The sequence below is a fragment of the Dasypus novemcinctus genome, chromosome 10 (genome assembly GCF_030445035.2).
Source record: "Dasypus novemcinctus isolate mDasNov1 chromosome 10, mDasNov1.1.hap2, whole genome shotgun sequence".
Lineage (NCBI taxonomy): Eukaryota > Metazoa > Chordata > Mammalia > Cingulata > Dasypodidae > Dasypus > Dasypus novemcinctus.
Genome location: NC_080682.1, coordinates 56,591,614 through 56,607,004, shown reverse-complemented (window position 1 = coordinate 56,607,004; position 15,391 = coordinate 56,591,614). Strand labels below are relative to the sequence as shown.

The following is a 15,391-nucleotide window of genomic DNA, read 5'->3' as shown; positions in this document are numbered from 1 at the left end:
TGCAGGTACTTAAGCAGTGGTGGTTACTATTGCTATGATTGGCATTTCCAGGAGTGGTTTCCAGAATATTCCATGGATTCTCCCAGGGTGAGGTAGGGTAGGTGCTGGGTGCAAATGAGCATCTGGTGGAGAGACACTCTGGGGTCTTCCTCTCTACCACCACTCCAGCTCCTATGGAGGCAACCCTGCATTTATCCATCTTAAATATTGGGGTTCTGCCTAAGACATCACTGGGAGTGGGTCTGAAATGTCTGAAAAATACCACTGCCCTGCTCTGCCTGCTGATACCCCGTGATGGGAAGGGCAGCACCACAGGGTAACGGGGAAAATCGGAAGATCTGGAAAATCTGAGTTGAGGTCTAGGTTTTATTCAAACTGTCTATTCTATAAGACTTCAAAGGAGTCCCTTAGTCTCTCACCCTCAGCGTCTCCAGCTGTAAAATGGGTCAATGGTGCCTACCCAAAGACCTCACAGGCTGCTTTTGGATATGAAAGTGTGAAAATGCTCTGTAACTGGTGAAAAAATTCCTGCAGGATGAGATTATGGAAGCCTGCTTGTACTTGGAACCATTCTATTCTAGGGGATGGCACACGAATGTGTCTTGATTAATTCGAGATTTTTGAGAAGCTTTCTGAAATATTAATCATCTCCTAGGTGTGCATCTCCTTCTTCCCCTCTTTAATCCCACAAGCTTCAAACATTTCCTAACTTATTTTATCTTGGGAGGTAGGAAGACCAGGTGTGACCGGGAGCTAGAGTGAGCTGTTCAAGGTCACACTGCTTATAATTAACAAGATTTAGGCTAGAACCAGCTCTCCCTCCTCCTAGATAGGGGCCCCCGACTCATCAGCATGCCAGAGACCCACTAAACACCTCCCAAAATGTAGATGTTGCCTGTGAGGGACAGACCCTCAGCTGACCTCAACTCTCACCAGGCACTTACTTCCCTCAAAAGTCAACCAGTTGCCCAGGCTCAGACTGTGCAAAAGCAGTACATGAATTAGGTGATGTGGCTGGACTGGTAACTCCCAGAGACAAAACCTAATTACAAAACAAGCTAAGAAGGGGGAACCCCTTTTTTTCTATTTGCAACAGGAAAAACCCCATCCTGGCCCTGAGATGGTTGTTTAGCCAATTAGCTAAATCAGTATGATCCAGAAATGTAGAAAACAAAGGCTGAGAGGCCAGAAACAAGCATTTCCTACTTGCCGTGGCTACACACAAAGATACACAATGTGGTTTCTCCCCCTGGCTGTCTCTCTGAAGGCATGTTCACCAAGACCACTTTGCTTCAGAAAATTCCCATGCAATGAAGCAATGCCGGGGTACATGCTTCCCTTTGGCTAGATGAACTCTGTCGGCACAGGATTGGGAATGAGGGCCTCAGGAGGCTTCCTTCAACCCCACACCTCCCTTCCTGTTCCATCAGGAATGGAGGTGTCTCTTCAGATTCTGTGAAACCACCTAAGGGCTTCCGGGTCTGTGCATTGAGTCAGTTGTTTGGAGGCCTTGACTGAGGCCTGTGGTAGTGGCAGAGGTAACCCTTTGGATTCCCCTCCCGCAGAGCGTATGTGACAGGTTCCAGTGTTGGCTCAGTGTGGGCTGCCATGACAGGCTGCTCTGTGGACAAGTGGCTGAGAGGTCAGAGGATACAGCCAACTACAAGACGTGGGGGCACGTTTCCTTTCTAAGCGCTCAGAGAAGAACAGCTCATTTGAAAGCGACCAAGCATACATTCTGAAGGAAGTTCTCTGGGTCTGATTGTGTTTGACTGTTTTCTCTGTTAGTTAAACCCTCACCCACCTCCGGGGCAATTCCGGGAGAGACTGAGTCACTCAAGACTCATGGTCTACACTGGGCAGCCAAAGGCAATTCGGCCACCAAGTGCGATTTTGGCCTCATTCAGAAGTGGATGCGGAACAATACGCCCTTTCACCAGCAGCCCATCACATGGGTGTCGAGGGAGGAGGGCGAGGGACATGGGGGCAGTGGGAAGGCTGCCAGCCTTCTGGACTGGCAGGCCTGGGTGGCAGCAGGAGCTACAATAGCTAAGAAGACTCCCAAATGGAAAATTCTGGGCTTTGAAGACATCAAACAAATGAAGAACAGATTGACTTCTCCATGTACTTGTTGGGACCATGGATTGTGGCTTTATTGGGAACAGCTTGCTCAGACGTCTTATAAAAGACAGTTCTGGAGCAAGAGCCCTGGACTAGGAGTCAGAAATCTGACAGTTATGAACCCCTGAGGTTCAGCTTTTCTTGTAACTGCCTGGGGACCATGCTCAGTCATTCTCAATTTTGTTTTCTCTTGTGTCACAAGAGAATTTGGTTGGATACTCTCTTTTTCTTCCTGGCTTTAAACGTAGATGATCCTGTTAGCAATAATGCTTTTTAAAAAAATTTTCCCTCCTTACTTCTTATCAGAAACAGCTCAGTTAGGCTGCGAGTTGCATAATCATCATTTCGGGATATGAGCTCAACAAATCAGAGGACAGAAATAGAATCCTGGCTTTTTGCTTGTTTTTGGATATTAATTTCCCAATATTTAAACTGTATGGATTTCTTTTGATTACGTTTCCAAATACTGGAAGCATATAAGATACCTTCTCTCCAGAAATGTCCTCCAGCCAAAGCTTTTAAAAATCTTTTCAGTGAGAATCCTGGCTTTTTAATGATAAACACCATTAAAATGAAAAATTTGGAGTGCTCATCAATGCCTGTGCCTGCCATTGCCCAAGAGGTTTGCATGCAACCAAGTCCCAGGAGTGTAACTGAGTCTGTTGAGGTCAGCCCAAGCATCATGCTCTAGCTACATCCACCTAGCGGCTTAGGTTGGTCTATCTAGATCTTCAGGTTGGACAGCAGACATCTCAAAATGTCACAAGGGTAGCCTGTGGTCTGGTGTCCTGGCACTGGGCCAGCCTTGAGCCCAAGGGTCCTCTCTTTGATAACCCTGCCTTACCATGGCCAAGTATTCAGGCTGTAAAGGGCAGAGGGGGCCTGAGGACTGCAGCTAGGCTTGGGCTTTCCAAATTCCCCAGGGCATCATGGAACGTGCATTGAGTAGAATCAGAGGGTGGTAGAAAAAACTGTGAATGTAGTGACTTTGCAATCTTCTCCCTGGGGAGAAGGTGGAAGCTCCATTAATGAGGACTTTTTTCCACCAAGGTCATACCAAGTCCTTAGAGCAAAAGGCTCTTCCCATTTAACGGTCATATTTGAGAATCAAGGAACCTCTAGTCTTTAAAAAAAATACACAATACACCCAAATTTCCCTCCTAGATCTCTGTTTTAATGTGCACCTCTTCAAGTAAATGGGTTTCCTCTATGTTGATCTGTCCTATGCATAAGGTGAAATTTAACACAGCCAAACAGTCAACCAAGTGACTGTCTGAAACCTGGTTATTAGCTCCAGTCACTATGTCTTCTTGATGAATCAGTTACCTCTTAGGTAAAATGGGGATAACGAAAGTGCTTACCACATAGGACTGTTGTGAGAGTTAAATGAATTATTAGGTAGAAAACATTGAAAACCTTTATAGTCTCGAGCAGACAATCAATAAGTACTCACTGTTGTTTTCTCTGCCTGTGGTGAACCAGCTGTGGGAATTAGGCAAGTCATTAAGTCACAGGAGCTTCCTTTCCCTCCATTTTCAAGAAAATGCAGTTTTCTCAGATGTATAGTTCATGCTGGGACCAAATCAGTAGAAACATCTAATTCTACCACATTCCTCCTTGAGGAGATGATAAATAGGGACCAGACATGTTAAATGATTTCATTTTGGACAATTTGGAGAAGTTTGGTTTGGAGACCTGAGAGTGCTGTCTTTGGCCACCATGGGACTGTAGATCTTCTAATTGCCTTCACATGGCAGCCTGCTCCAAAAGGCTCAACTACAAGGCTTCACATGAGACCAGTGCCAGGGACTAGGCTTAGAAGATAAAGAAACTCCTTTGGAGAGCTCCTTTTCCTCATGTTCATGACAGGACGTGAGTAGACCTCTTTCTGCGTGGGTGGGCAAGATCCCTTCATGCCCAGCCCTGTGACCCTCTGTCCTGTCCACACCCCACTATTACTGAGCATTCTAACTGCCTGCGTGACATCTCTCCCTTGTTGTCCCTCCAGAGAGGCTCCTCCCTGAAAGTCTAAAAACAGCCTTGGACAGTTAATGTGTCCCTGCCTTTTTAGGAGGGAGGGACTTGGGCTGGTTTCATTCATTACATGAGACAGGAGATTTGTTTGAGACCAGAGAACTCAACGGAAAACGTTCTTGATTTACGTCCAGTTGGAAAGACTTGTGTGAGAAACGCAATCGGCCTTTCAAAATTAGTCTCTTGAGTCACAGCCAGTTTTCACGAGGGACTCACATACATCCTGAGAGTCTCTAGGGGCTCTAAGTCTGGCTCCTGCATCGCCACGGTCACTGTGCTCTGTTCAGCAACTGTTTGTGGTCTATGGCTCCTCATACCTCATCCTTACTTGAACTTGACTTAAATGTTGGGAATATCCTCAGCTATGCGCTGGGGAGGTTGAAAGGTTACAAAGTTACTTTTGTCGGTTTTAGAGATCGTAGCCTAGGAGGTAAGCCTGTAGACGCTTGGCACCCAGATTGGCTGGACTTGAATCCTGGTCCCCAATTACTACCTCTGTGAACCTGGGTGTCGTCCCCTTTCTGAAACTCAGTTTCTGTATCTTGAAAATGGAGGGTAATAATATTACCTACTTCACAGGTTGTATTGAGGATAAAATGCATTGATTTGTAACACACTTAGAAGAGACCCTGGCATAAATATAAGTGCACAATAAATATTAGCTACTTTGCTATTGTACTTGGTTTTATGAATACCTTTTGGGGTAATAATTTGTGTTCACAGAAGTGTTAAGGAAGGTTGTTGGAAAATCTTCATAAATCATTAGGTCTTAAATGACATGCAGCCCAGATGGCTTCATCCCTTTTAAGAAAGAGGGAGCCAGAGGAGAGGAAGCCGGAGCATCATTGGACATCTGTCCTGAAATGCAGCTTTTGGCACAATCTTTGCACTCCTAAATGACTAAATGCCACCAGGGTTTGGAGTTCAACCTTTTTTACCCAGGATCAACATAAATGTGAAGTACGGAATTTTTACTTTGAATAGAATTTCATTCATTCAGCAGCCCTTCGCCGAGCATCCACTGTGTGTCAGACCCTGTTTGGCCTTGCAGTCTAGGAAGACTGAAGGTTGTTTCATCCTTTCATCCTTTCTTGGCAGGCACATACATGCACACATATTTTTTTTTTTTTTAAAGATTTATTTATTTATTTTTAATTCCCTCCCCCCTCCCCCGGTTGTCTGTTCTCTGTGTCTGTTTGCTGCGTCTTGTTTCTCTGTCCGCTTCTGTTGTCGTCAGCGGCACGGGAAGTGTGGGTGGCACCATTCCTGGGCAGGCTGCACTTTCTTTCACGCTGGGCGGCTCTCCTTACGGGTGCACTTCTTGCGCTTGGGGCTCCCCTACGCGGGGGACACCCCTGCGTGGCAGGGCACTCCTTGCGCGCATCAGCACTGCGCATGGGCCAGCTCCACATGGGTCAAGGAGGCCCGGGGTTTGAACCTCGGACCTCCCATGCACACATATTCCTGTACTCACTCACGCACACGCACATATACCCACTCACACAAAACATACATGAACCATCTGTAAAGTCACATGGGGTGCTACATGTGAAACTCAAGGGATTTTATCCAAGAGTCACAGCCTATGGGGAGCAGGTGTAGCACAGTAGTTTGAGCACCTGCTTCCCATGCACAAGGTCTGGGGTTCAATCCCCAGTACCTCTCAAAAAAGAAAAAAAAAGCAGTAGACTGGAGAAGATCTATAACACAATACCATTTGTGTAAATTAAAAAGTGTATGCACAGAAAAGTCAGAGCCTGAATTGGCTCTTTGTGCATTTGCATATTCTCTTTGCCAGGTGGCAAGTTAAAGGGAATTTTAATAAGGAAGAAACTGCCATTCAGCTCCAAGCCATTGTCCTTGCCTTAGACTTTTATTTTTTAATCTGGAAGTGACAGCAGCCACCTGAGCCAGGAACTGAAAGGCAGTTTGCTCTCTTGGTGTGTGCCTGAAGTCTCCCCTAACAGCCTCACCTTCCAAATGGTTGGTTTGGAAGTTTTGTCTGTCCTTCGTATGGTGGACAAGAAAAGCCACTGGAAGAGTAGTTACCCAGAGTGACAGTTTCCCTTTGCCAAGATTGGCCAAGGAAGGCCAAGCCTGAAAATGTCAACAAAAACAAATAGTATTTCAAAAGGGGCTTGTGTGTCTCCCTCCGCTGTGCTCCCCTTGCCTCATTGGCCAAGTGTTGCAGGAGTAGCTTAAGAAGACACCATTAACCTGAGAAGGAATTAACTACACAAAAGTACCTTTTCTCCACTTCACTTAGTTCTGGCATTTTTGAAACACCCACATGCAAATGATACCAACAAAAGAAAATAAAGGATAATTGATATTGGCTTATTTCTTTTCAAGCTCCATTCCCTATTTCTTCCTTTACTGTTTTTATATTAAAGAAGATAATATAGATTTTTAACAGTCCTATTATCTCATGTTGCAGTTATCAGACCACAGTTTTCTTGTGGTTGGGACCTGCTTCCTGCTCTGGGAGGATAAAGAAGTTGTTGTCTGTCTAATTCTATAATGGCTTTATCTTTGTCATTATTTCATAATTGTTTAGGTGCAGCTCTTCTCTTTGTTTGCCAGCTCTAATGATAGGAAATGATCCTTGGGCACAAAGCAAAGTCGTTTAAAGCGAGAGCTCTGGAGTTAAGCAGACCTGAAATGGAATTCCAATTCTGCTGCTTTCAGCTGGGTGGTTTTGGGAAGTCATTTAATTTTCTGAGCTTCAGTTTCTTCATCTATAAACAATACATGCATACATTTTTAAAAAACTCACTTCGAGCTCTGGACAGAAATTCTCACTTACTTGGGCAAGCCATTTCCCTGAGCTTCAGTTTTCTCATTGGCAAAATAAGCAGCATCTTCCTGCTCCACACCTGCCCAAGGGAGATGGAATCTGAATTAAAGCCAGTTCTGTCTGAATCCAGACCTGGTTTTCAAACTAACAATGTGCCCTGATAGATCCAGAGTAAAGGTCTAATGCTTCCTTAGAGGACTGTCTCTGAGGCTTCAGGAAACTGTCACCAGAACAGTTTCGATGGCTTAACCTTTCTGTGTGGGAGTATACTCAAGCTCAAACTGGGATTAATATAATCCCAGAAAAATAATGAGTTTTCAATTATGGTCCTTGAAGTCTTTTGAGACTGTTCCACAGGATCAGGTATAAACAGAATAATTTTCAGCTCCTTAAAGAGATTTCAGATTCATATTTGCAAAACTCACAAAAAGTTCTTGTATTGAATAACTCTTTAACCAATATAGCAGTTAGATTTCTGTTTTCAGTGTGATTAACTCTTGGTAGCACACAACAGGTCTTGGATAGGTCGATATGCTAAAAGAATGTTTTTTGAGGAATTTCAATGAGTCATTTATTTATTCAGCAAATATTTGTTGAGCATCTACTCCAGGTTAGGCATTGTTATAAGTGTTAGAGATACAGTCATAAATAAGCCAAAGGCCCTTCCTTCCTGAAACTTATATCACTGGAAGGGGAGACAGATAATAACCAAATGCACAAATAAATATGGTGTTATGAAGTAATAAAAGCTGGGTGAGGTGAAGGAGAAGTGGCAGTTGGATAAGGGTCCTTAGGGAAGGACTCACAGGGGAGGTGGTATGGAGTTGAAATGCTGAATGACAAAAATGAACCACCCATGTGACAATCTAAGAATGGACCGTATAGGGGAAGGTAGATTTGAATGTTCTAAGATGGGAAGGTGATCAGACAGTCCAGAAGAACTGAAAGAAAGCTTTGTGCCTGGAGCAGAGCAGGCTACGTATTGCCAGGTGAGTTGGGGAGACAGGAACCAAATCTTGTAGGTTTTACTAGCCGTGATAAAGAATTTATTCTGGGTGCAACCAGAAGCCACTAGAGGTTATAAGCAAGGAAGTGAAACCATCTGATTGTGGAAAAAAGCTAATAATATAAGATTACATGGAAAAAAGCCCACCTAATACAGCTACATATTCTGTACCATTTCAACTATGCAAAAAGTATACAAATTATACCCAGAAAATGAACTAGTAGAAGGTACAGCAAAATATTTGCTGTGGTTTCAAAGTAGTGGACTTGCTTTCCCTTCATTATTTCCTGGAATTTTGTAAATTTTCCACGTCTTTTTCTTTACTAATCAAAAATAAATGATGTGTTTTAAAAGTTTGTTAGGAAGCAACCAAGGGAGAGAATATCAAAAGTGATGCCACTTCATCATATCTTATCTCAGATTTGAGTTTAGTGCAATGGTGCTTTGGAATGCTGGAGAAATTTTGAAGGCTCTGGCCAATAGAGAACTAAATTCCTTCCTTCCTTCCTCCCTCCCTCCGTCCCTCCCTTCCTTCCTTCCTTCCACCTCCCCCTCCCTTATTCCCTCCCTCCCTTTTCTTTTTTAAGTAAGTCTACCCTGAAATGAACTTCTTAGCCTTCTCGAAGTATTTATGTAAAAAAAAGTCTAACATTTCTGTTTCATCCCATAGATTTGAATATAACCTGCCGGTATGCAGGTGTATACCACGTGGAGAAAAATGGTCGCTACAGCATCTCACGGACGGAGGCGGCAGACCTCTGCAAGGCTTTCAACAGCACGTTGCCCACCATGGCGCAGATGAAGCGAGCCCTGAGCATTGGGTTCGAGACCTGCAGGTAAGAGCCCAGCACCCACCCACTGGATAAAGCTGGCCCCTGGGGCCCAGGGGGTGGGGCTTGGAACTGGGAAGGCTCCTCCCTGACAGCTGACTGCATTACTGCCTGAAGAGTCGGCCGCACCTATTAATTTGGCCAAGTCAAACTGGAACCTGTATGGCAACTGGAATTTAGAGTCGGCTAAAGACATCTTTGTGACTCATAGATGGGGAGACCAGAGGAGGCCATTAAGGGTCATCTGCTGGAATCCTCTTGCCTAAAGTGCTTTCACAGCGCTCTCCTGGCTTTGAAGACGCATGCATTATTATTGTCGGAACCACAAGAAACTGTAAACCAAATAACAGTGTTTAAAATAAATGTGTGCCTGTGGGAGTCTTGGCCCTACACACTTGGCTCAAAGCAGATTTTTCAAACTCTCTTTTGTGTTGTTTAGTTTTTCCTCTATGTTGCTCTGGCTTGAGAAAATAAAGAAAAAGACTTGAAAGTTAACATATTTTATAAAAAGTGATTGCAAAGAGATGAGGGGGACCCACAAAGGTTTCCTGGAGGCGTTCTATCAGTATCACCACGCTGCAGAGAGCCGGCTCAAGCCGTTTTGCTGCAGGGCAGTCACGCCAGGCAACGGCTTTAATTCCTGAATTTCTGACGGTTTGGGGGAGCATGGTGCTCGTTAATAGTGAGCAGTGGTGATGACCACGGTGACATATTTTGGTATGTTTTCTTTTCACTCTCAGAGGTCTGGGTAATCTCAACAACTGCTCTGAAGTTTCTATCCCTGCCTACAGCTGTCCTCTTTGTGCTTTTTTTAATTTTTATTTTGCAATGTAATTAGGTAACAGGATTCCCTTTCTCTGCAGCACACACAGGCAGGTTGCTTTTTAAAAGTCAAACTGTAAAACTCTTTATGGAAACCAGTAAATGTAGGTTAAACACATCTACCACCTGCCCTTGATTACAGAATAATATATCCACAGTAGGTGTGGTGGCTGAGATTCTCTGGCTGGAAGGAAAAAGGAGAACCTTTACTCTAAAATGGCACTGTCCAATACACGAGCCGCTAGCCATGTGAGGCTATTTCCATTTAAATTAAATTATAAAAATTCAGTTATTCAGTAGCACTAACTACATTTCAAGAGTTCTCATGGGTAGTGGCCACTGTATTGGATAGCACAGATTAGAGGGCATTTCCATCATCCCAGCAAGAGCTACTGGACATGGCTACTCTGAAACAGAGAGAGACTTCTAGATGTATTCAGTGCAAGGTTTTGGGGGCATGTACATGGGGCAGAGAAAGAGAGTGAGCACTGGTAGGTACTGAGCCTGGTCTGCAGGCAAATCCACTTAGCAGACAAAGCCATTTATTCTATTCCCAAGGCTAATTGCTTCAAGTGGCCCTGACCAGGCTACTAGCTTTTAAAAGCAGATTTCTTAAGCTGAATTTGGATTGTGAAATACAAACAAGGCACACTTGCAAAGTACAGAAATGGGCTCGTGTGCTGAGGACCAGGGAAAGTTCTACTAGCACCCCTGGCCAAACATCCGACACTTATGTGCTGGGAACCCTGCTGTTCACTTAACCACATCCCCTCACTTGATCCTTAAACTATGTTATGGGTAGATATTATTTCCCCATTCCATGGATGAAGAAACTGAGGCTTTAGAGAAGTTCTGCAGCTTGCCCTGGGTCATGCTGCTTGCACGCAGAGGAGCCAAGATTCCTAACCTGCTCTGTTGGAACCCAAATTCGGATTTTCATGACCAAGCTCTCTTAAAGAACAGAGAGTGAAAGCAAAATGGAAGTACGCCGCATGGATTTGCTGAGTGTTCATTCCTCCCCTTGAACAGTAAATTACTCATGTCATATGCACACATATAAATTTAAATTTCCCCAACTCTTTTATGGTGTGGCACATAAAACTTGAGGTTGACATGATATGACAAACATTCAGTAATAACTAACAAAGGGAATTTAGTGGAGTCTAGAATGTCAGTGTTTTCTGTACTTGTCGATATGATTGGTGTGGGGGTGGGAGGAGCAGACTCGACAAGAAGGATTATTATTCATTTTAAAAATAAAACGTGCCAGAAAACACTGTCGCTCCACCCATAACTGGTATTAAGTGTTGCAAAACTCATTTCCATAATTTCACTCAGGTAGCTATGAATCAGACGCCTACCACAGGACGGGGATGGCAGAGTCTCTAAGATGAAACCTTAGCAGCTCCCCTCTGGTCTGCCCCACCCTGATTAGTAGCAATTCTCAGATATAGGGAAACTTATTAACATTTAATCGCACCCCCCTCCCCCCAAGCTCAGGCGATTTCAGGGAAACCAGTCTTTCCGTTCAAATGAGGAATTAGTCATGCGAACTACATTGCAACATAGACATAATGAGTTCTATGTGCGTAGAAACTTCAAATTCACAGACATTTCCATGACACTTGCGAGGCGCTGCACTCTGTTCTGTGGCGCCTGGCAGGAAAGATTATAAGGATCTATGCTGCGTATTTTAGCCAGTGTTGCATTTTTAAAAACCTGTTGGATTTAGCTTCTGCCTCTCTGCCACCACTCCTTGCCTTGCAAAAGGCACTTTTTCAGCCACATCTCATTTTTTGAGGCATTTTCTATTCTGAGGAAATTGTGCAACAAGTGAATATTTAGCCTCCATGATGCCAAGAGGTTGGGTGCTGCATTAGTATCTGAAAAGGCTCCAAGAAACTCCTTGGTGGGGGGACAAGGCTTAAGCACATCTCTGGCTTTGCTGCTTCAGGAAAATCTCTGAGATAAAGGAACATTGCTAGGTACGTCAACATTGTTACTCCCATTTTAATTTCAGTCAATTTGTTTCCATTGGCAATAGAATTGTGCCTAGGGTAGTCATGAAGCAAAATGTGTGTGTATACTTGGCATATACACAAAGCTTCGTGTTTGGAATAATGGTGTGTGATGAGAGGGAATCGAGACCACTAATGAGGAGTGGCTGATGGAAAATAAGGCAGGTGAAACCATTCCAAGGCACATCTTTCCTATACCCTGAGTTGGAAACTTGTGCACTGAAATGAAGAGCCACCTATTTCCTACCTTATGAAGCCAGTCATTAGAAATGTACTTAATGCGGCTCAAGCAGTTGAGCACCTGCTTCCCACATGGGAGGTCCCGGGTTCAGTCCCCAGTGCAAACAGCAAACAAAAGAAACAAACAATAAGCAAATAAACGAAAAAACCAACCCAGAGGAGCCCAAGCGGCTTGGTGGTTGGGCGCTGGCTTCCCACATATGAGTTCAATCTTGGACCCAGTACCTAAAAATAAAAGTACTTTCTGGAAAATATGAAGGTAATTAAGAGCCACAGTGGACCCCACCTCATAAAGTGGCTGTTCTTCTCTCTTCTGTGCTTCAGGATTTTCTCTGCTCAATCAAATCTACTTGACACTGCTGAACACAAATTTTACATGAAATTAATTTTTCCTTTCTTGAATCTTTATTATTAAAAAAAAAACCTTCATAGGTCACTAAATAGAATCCCTGTGTTCCCATAGGCCTTATTGATTCTTTCATCTCGTTCTGCTGTTATTTTTGGATTTCACATAAAACTCAATTGTTGAAACCTCTAATATTGCTAGGGGTGAGTTGAACAGACCATTGCACTACATTAAATGTCATTCGGTGGGTTATTATGAAATTCCCGTCACAGCCTTGCAGGGTGACAGCCTCTTGTTTTTCTTCCGCAGGTACGGGTTCATAGAAGGGCACGTGGTGATTCCTCGGATCACTCCCAACGCTATCTGTGCCGCGAACAACACGGGGGTGTACATTGTCACATCCAACACCTCCCAGTACGACACATATTGCTTCAATGCTTCAGGTTGGTTCTGAGTGGATGCCTCTGTTTTCAGGTTCGCTTTTTGCATGCAGCCCTCTGACAGCATGCCTGGCAGTGGTTTGATCTTAGAGATTAAGTGGAGACACACGTAACTTCCGTTCCTATAACTAATGTTCACTGAATGCCCCTGCGGTGGAGATGAGGTTCCTGTCTCCGTGGTACTTTCATGCTAAGCTGGGGAGGCAACAATAAACAAATAAATAGTAAATACCTTAGGTGAAGTCCGAGAGCGGTAAGTTCTATAAAAAGGGAAAGAGTAAGAGGCTAAAATAGCATGCTGGGGATGCTTTTTCAGGGAAAGCACCTCCGGGGCAGTGCATGTAGGGCAGCCCTCCTGGACTCAGGGTGAGCCCATGGGCAGAGAGAATAGCTGGAGGGAAGCCCAGGATCGGGTGCATCTCAGCCTGTTCCGAGGACAGCAGGGAGGCCAGGGTGGCCACAGCCTGGTGATCCGAGAGGAGAATGCCAAGGACTGACTGAAGCCAGGGAGGTCAGTAGGCAGGGCCTTGTAGACCTTGGTAGAGGGTTTGGGTTTTATTCTCAGTGTGATGAAGTTCTTACAGGCCTTTGAACTGGGGCGTGATATAAATTGCATGATAGCATTCAGATGCAAGCCAAATGGCTTGAGAGGTATTCATTGGGTTGGGGGTGGGAAAGAAAGCTGGGGGATATACCGTAAACCCTTGACCTTCTTGAGTGCTCCTTACCCAACTATTATAGAACTTGACAACTAGAGTAAAGAAAGCCAAGTTAAGATGTGGATGCTGGGCAGCTAGCCAGGCTCCCTGTCAACCCCCAGCCTAGAGACACATGCTTACAATTCTAATTCAAGCCCCAGCAGAAATAAAGAATTCTAGGCATCACGAGTCTTCAGGGTCTTTTGAGAAGGGTCAAACCATAAGTGTCAAATACTTGTATGCCAGCCATCAAGCTGGGACTTGACGTTCCCCATGAAGGATCAAGGTTATGTGTAGGGGAAGATGAAGCCACGAGGTAAACTTGGCACATTTTCCTAGTGTGTCAGCTTTCCTTGAAGATGGGAGGAGAATGTTGAGTTAGGTAGAAAGTGTCTTAAGACATTATCTATATGAGACAAACACAGATGACATTATATGCTATCATACAACGTTGAGACATTATTTTTATGAGAAAAACGCAGATAATATGCATGATATACATGGTAAGAGAATAAAAAATCTGCGTGGGTTTTTAAGCTGAAAAAAAAAGGAAATCAAAGAAATTGTGAGAATACATCAGTGGCTTTTGGCTATACTACCAACCTATTTTTGCATAAGCAGTAGAGATCAGAGTGGAAATTCAGAGCAAAAAACCTAGAGTTTAGGAGAAAATGAGGCTGTCAGGGTTAGTTGGTTAAAATGGATTGGGTGAAGCCAGTAATTTATGGCAAATTTATACAGGTCACCAAACCTATGGAGAGACACACAAACCACAAGGGAGAAAACCATAGACTGTTTACTCCTCCCCGTTAGATGGAAAAGAACACAAATGGAGTCTGAACAAAAGGAGTACAGAGTCCAACTGTGGTAAAATGGTACCAAGTCCATGGCCAGTTCCCAGTTCTAATAACATTATAATGAGAAAAACCACACATAAATAAAGTTAACAGGAAATAGACATAGAACAACATGTGATCGCAGTAGCTCCACCTTGGCACATTAGACTGGGAAAACTTTGGGAAGAGTCTATGCTTTAGATGATGTGGTCTGTCACGTGGGAGAAGGCTGTGAGACCACATACTTCTGAGTCTCTGGTTTCTTGCTTGTTGCTTCTCCACTGAATCTTGTTGAGTGGATGTGTGCAATAAGTTACGTAAGTTACATATCCACATTGTCTCACCTGTTTTACAAGTTGGTATTCCTTGCCAGAAAGAACCTCGACTCAAAAAGATAGACGCTTAACTGTTTTAATGCCTGTAATTGAAGCCAGGTAGGCAGGTTGCTACTGAGATTTTTCTCCCTGCCTTCACTTTTCCCATGAGTTGGGCCCATTCACAGAGCATAAAGTTAGCAGTATTCCTTAACTTTCCTCTCCTTTTAAGGGGTTAGCTCAGTCGAAAAGTTTGAGAAGTGCTGTGGGTATAGTGCCTGGCAAAATGGCTGTATTTAGGTAGTAAAGGTAGGAGTAATTTTTTTTCTTTCCTATATTTTCCAAATTCACTCAATGTGTATAGGCTGCTTTTGTAATTTTCTCTTTAAGTTTTAAATAGGGTATTTATTGAGAGACCATGTGTGCTCAGTACTAGTGGGATAAAGTGCACTAGTGTGCTAGTAGCGCTAGTGTGCTAGTGGGATAAAGAACGAAAATGAGACCGTATTTCTTATCTTAAAGGCATTAGAAACCTTGCTGAAACAAGGAGCTAAAACAGACACAAAGAACTGGGGAAGAGTATATGTCTGTGGATACGTAAATGTCTTGGTTTGGAGCTTTCTGTGAACTAAGGACCTTGATAGCCTTCTGCTCCATGAAACGGATCTCATTGGAAAGACGCTTGAGTCTGACTCGGCCTGATAGCTTCGAGCAAGTGGTCGGGTTGCAGTGTGTGGCCCCAAAGTCAGCTTGATCTTAGCACATAGCCACTGAAAGCTTAAAATTTCAGCAGTGTCTTTGTGAAAGCTGGCCTGCGATTTACAAGTGACAGACCCTTGAAAGAGCGTCCTGATGTTTACTGCCGTTGCTCGCGTGGCCAGGCCCAGCC

At 43.9% G+C, this 15,391-nt stretch overlaps 1 protein-coding gene across 8 annotated transcripts in view; it reads left to right on the top strand.

Annotated features, from left to right (window-relative positions):
- CD44 (CD44 molecule (IN blood group)) overlaps nt 1–15,391 on the top strand; it is a 98,902-nt gene that overhangs the window by 28,328 nt on the left and 55,183 nt on the right. For all 8 annotated transcript variants that reach the window (XM_023586476.3, XM_058305577.2, XM_023586473.3 and 5 more), the window contains exons 2-3: nt 8,629–8,794; nt 12,524–12,657. In XM_023586476.3, the coding sequence (XP_023442244.2) occupies nt 8,629–8,794; nt 12,524–12,657 (300 nt within the window). The remainder of the gene's footprint in view (nt 1–8,628; nt 8,795–12,523; nt 12,658–15,391) is intronic.